This window comes from Carassius auratus, chromosome 7 (assembly GCF_003368295.1).
Source record: "Carassius auratus strain Wakin chromosome 7, ASM336829v1, whole genome shotgun sequence".
NCBI lineage: Eukaryota > Metazoa > Chordata > Actinopteri > Cypriniformes > Cyprinidae > Carassius > Carassius auratus.
In genome coordinates, this window is record NC_039249.1 from 1719653 (window position 1) to 1723597 (window position 3945).

The 3945-nt window shown below is 35.4% G+C and overlaps 1 protein-coding gene across 1 annotated transcript; it reads left to right on the forward strand.

The window, feature by feature from the left end:
- The first annotated feature begins 405 nt into the window (after positions 1-405).
- Positions 406-2958, forward strand: LOC113105475 (fucolectin-like). Its single transcript, XM_026266558.1, has 5 exons — positions 406-492; positions 824-859; positions 958-1216; positions 1678-1817; positions 2623-2958. The coding sequence occupies exons 1-5, from the start codon at positions 450-452 to the stop codon at positions 2661-2663; spliced, it is 519 nt and encodes a 172-aa protein (XP_026122343.1). The 5' UTR covers positions 406-449; the 3' UTR covers positions 2664-2958.
- Positions 2959-3945: the final 987 nt, after the last annotated feature.

Sequence of the window (3945 nt, forward strand, 5' to 3'; positions counted from 1 at the left end):
ATCATGTCGGAAGAGATGGTGTAGGTGTGCTTTCAGGGAGATTTGACAGGTGTCCTTCATGCATAAAAGAACAAAAGGCAAATGTTTATTGAAATTGAGAAGTCTATAGGATGGGATAGAAAAGACACATTTAAAAAGAGCAAGGGAAACACAAAAGATGAAACAACGTAATATCCCATATAAAGGTTGGGAAAACATATAAACCACTTCTGTGGCGCCATTATTATTATACAATTTTTTTTTTTTTTTTTTTTTTTGGAACTTTATTTTTGTGTGTGTAAACAAATATATTTTCCAGCTCCAGAAAGAGAGAAAAGTGGGTGGAGAACTAATCATGTGACTCTGACGTTACTTGAACTACTATATTTCTACCAGAAGCAACATTATTCACACCTCCAACTCCTCAAAAAAAAAAAAAAAAAAACAGACCGAATCACAAATCGCCTGAAATGAACATGAGAGTTTTCTACAAGAGTCTGTTGTTTTTACTGGGTGAGTAACACATACAATTGTTATCATATTTTAGTGACCTACCGTCCGTTTTCAGCTTCTTCTTTCAGAAACATTTAAGAAAAACAGAAGAATCTATTGTTTATAATTTACATTATCTAAACACCCTTAAAGAAAATAATTTTACTGGAGAAGCTAAATTATATAAGACGCATACATGAATTTAGAGATTATACTCAAATTTACCTAAATAGAAATATTTGTAAAGAATAAATCAAACAAAGTATAGGTTTATGCTAATAAAACAAAAAACAAACAAACAAAAATTTGAATTGCTAAATACTGAGCACCATTCTGTGATTGTCATTTCAAGGGTTTTTCTCAGTTCAGACGAAGACAGAAATAGAAGGTGAGATTTTGTGAGATTTTTCTTTTTTTGTGTGAGTATACATAATTGTAATAAACAGTTGTAATTGTACATAAGGTTCTCTCTTGAATGTATTACAGTGAATGTAGCAGCATGGGGAAAAGCCGATCAGTCGACAACATATGAAAACTGTGATGCTCAAAGAGCACTGGATGGGATAAACTACACTTTTACTCATACAGAAGAAAAGAGTAACCCGTGGTGGAAGCTGGACCTGACGAAGACGTACAGTGTGAACAGAGTGACCATCACTAACAGACTCGACTGCTGTAGTTACAGGATAGATGGGGCAGAGATTCGGGTTGGAAACGAATCTTCAGATCTTAACAGGAACCCAATGTGAGTGTTTCTGATATACAGTAGTCTGTGTGTGCCTCATATACTGACTATTTGCAGGTGTTTTGACTTCTGTATGTTACCAGTGGTGTTTGCAGTCCAGTGAGTAAGTCAGTGAAGGATTTGTCTTATTGATTCTAACTGGTCGCTCTCATCTTTTTTTCATTTAGATGACTCATACAACTCATTTGTTCCTGAATCAGACTAGGCTTGTGTGTTTATTCCTTAACAGAAAGAGATCATAAATATAATAATAGCAGTAAAAATAATAAAAAATAGTGTAAAACATCTGTTACATAAGCTGGGGGAAGTATCCAGTTGTAAAATATGCATTGTATTGTAAAAGAAAGAGTTATTTATATTAAACACATTTAGGGATATGAGAATAAAATACAAGTGAAAAGTTATACTTCTAATGAGGAACAATCACATGAAGTCACTCTTTCTTCTTCATCTTTCTCCAGATGTGCTGTAGTTTCTACTATTCCAGCAGGAGCTACCTACAGCTACTCGTGTGGTGGGATGGAGGGACGTTACGTTATTGTGGATATTCCTGGAACTTCAAAGATTCTTACTCTCTGTGAAGTGGGAGTCTATGCAATTGGTGCGGTTGGTGCATTGAAGAACTAAATTTTAATATTAGAAACAGTTTTAGTTAGATGCCAGATAATTATATTAGCCCATATTGTAAGATATTATTCTGGATAATAATTTTTTTTAAATAGATAATGGTTTTCCCATGATTCTGAAAACAAAATATTAGACAACCATCTCTTCCTCTGGATCACCGGCAGCGCAAAATTAGCTTTAAATATTCTAATCCAAAATGTGATTCACTGTCATTTAAAAGGTTTATGACAGCAGAATTGTCATTTAGGAATAAGATCACATGTATTTTAATCAAGATCGCAATCTTTTAAAGATTAACCATACATACATAAGAGCCTATAGCTTATGTATAGTTTTAGCCTATCATAGACTATTTGCACCAGAGCTCAAAGTTAACTCGGCCTTGACTGATAATGTTCTTTGATAAGGTTCTTTGTTCTCTTTCTGTAAAATGAAATAGCTATTATTCGTAACTTATAACGTTTTTTTTTTATTATTATTATTAAATTCATATTAAATGCAAAGACAGTCATATTAAAAATATTTTATGACGTGACACCCACATCTGGTACTTAACTAACAAATATTTGAGAATCAATATATTTCATTATATAGATTACACGGCTGGAAATATTTTGAATAAAATAAACTAAATAAAAAATAAATGAATAAAACCAATTAGCCTACATCAGTTTAAGTGCTGCGGATATTGTAGACTTGATGCATGTTATGTTTCTATTGTTTGCATTTAGCATTTGCCTTTCCCTTTTATGCATTTTCACCCTTGTGTGTACTTTTAGGTCCATTTTCCGAAGAAGACTCTTGTGAAGATGAAACTTAAGTTTGAGTCTGTCTGAACCTCCAGCTCCAGTCACCGGTGAGAGAGGGAAACATACAGAAATCTGAAATCAAATCACATTGATTCCAGTTTTAAAAGATCTGCTCATTTCCGCTTCAGTCTGTTTTGGTGGAAGAGGGATTTCTGACGTGAAGAAAGAGATGATGATGGTGATGGGGGAACCTAAATTCTCTTCAGATCAGCTTTGATGTTCTTAATTTAAATGCTGGAATTTTCTCAATTCCTCAATGTTGATCACAATAAAGCTGTATGTAATGATTGAAACGACTGATTTCTGATCCAATTTCCAGTTTATACGTGGCAAACTAAACACAACGTGCAAAACAAAAACTCATGATCTTCAGTCAGGCAGGTGTGTGATGCCATACTGTCAATGTCCTCGTCTTGTAGTTGTGGCATTGCTATGTTCTATTCGTGACAACATATGCTCTCCACTACGGTTGGCATCTCACAACACTTGCTACTAAAACACCACCAATTTTGAAGAGATCTCTGTCTCTCTGAGGCTTGAAGACGTGCTGCTGCAGCGGATGCTTCCTCCATCGCTCCTGAGTACTTGATCTGTGTATTCTGGTTCAAATAAATATGGTTGTGAAAAAATTCAATGTTGTCTGTTGATATATCGAGATTCTCTTTGATTGTGAATTCCTGTATGTCTAAATATGTTTAGATCTTCACAGTGAAATGCAACACTTTCGAAATCTGTATAAACAATGAGTGACGAACACGCATGAGAGATCACTTCCTGTGCTTTCTGTCGCTTGCGCAAACTAAGCCAGAACACGCGCACACGTCAAACACTAGGAAGCGCGCGCGCCCTCAGATCACTTGGACGTGGTTGCGTATAAGAGGTAAAAATAATATAAATACTGTTCGTTTTCTCACACAAACCGCTCGTTTCGTGTCTTAGACCATCAATGTGTACTTATGATGGGGAATTGTTTAATTTGGACTTCTCTGTGCATGCTCTTTGAGGTGGTGACCATAGACCTGCATTATATGACTGACAGACAAGAATGGTTTGACGTAAAAATGTATGCACTATGTTTGCAATCAGTGTATCGCTTAATTTTGTCCTGTTTTTATTTTTCACATTCTCATGGACTGCAGAAAGATCACATTTGCCCTCATCATGCAAAGGCAGGATGTTAAGCTTGGTTCATATCTTTCTCCCATACATAAGTTCATGATGACACACCTGTAGTAGCATGAATAGTTGCCCGGTACACCTGAAGCCACTCTGTGACAGCTCTGTTCCATGGTT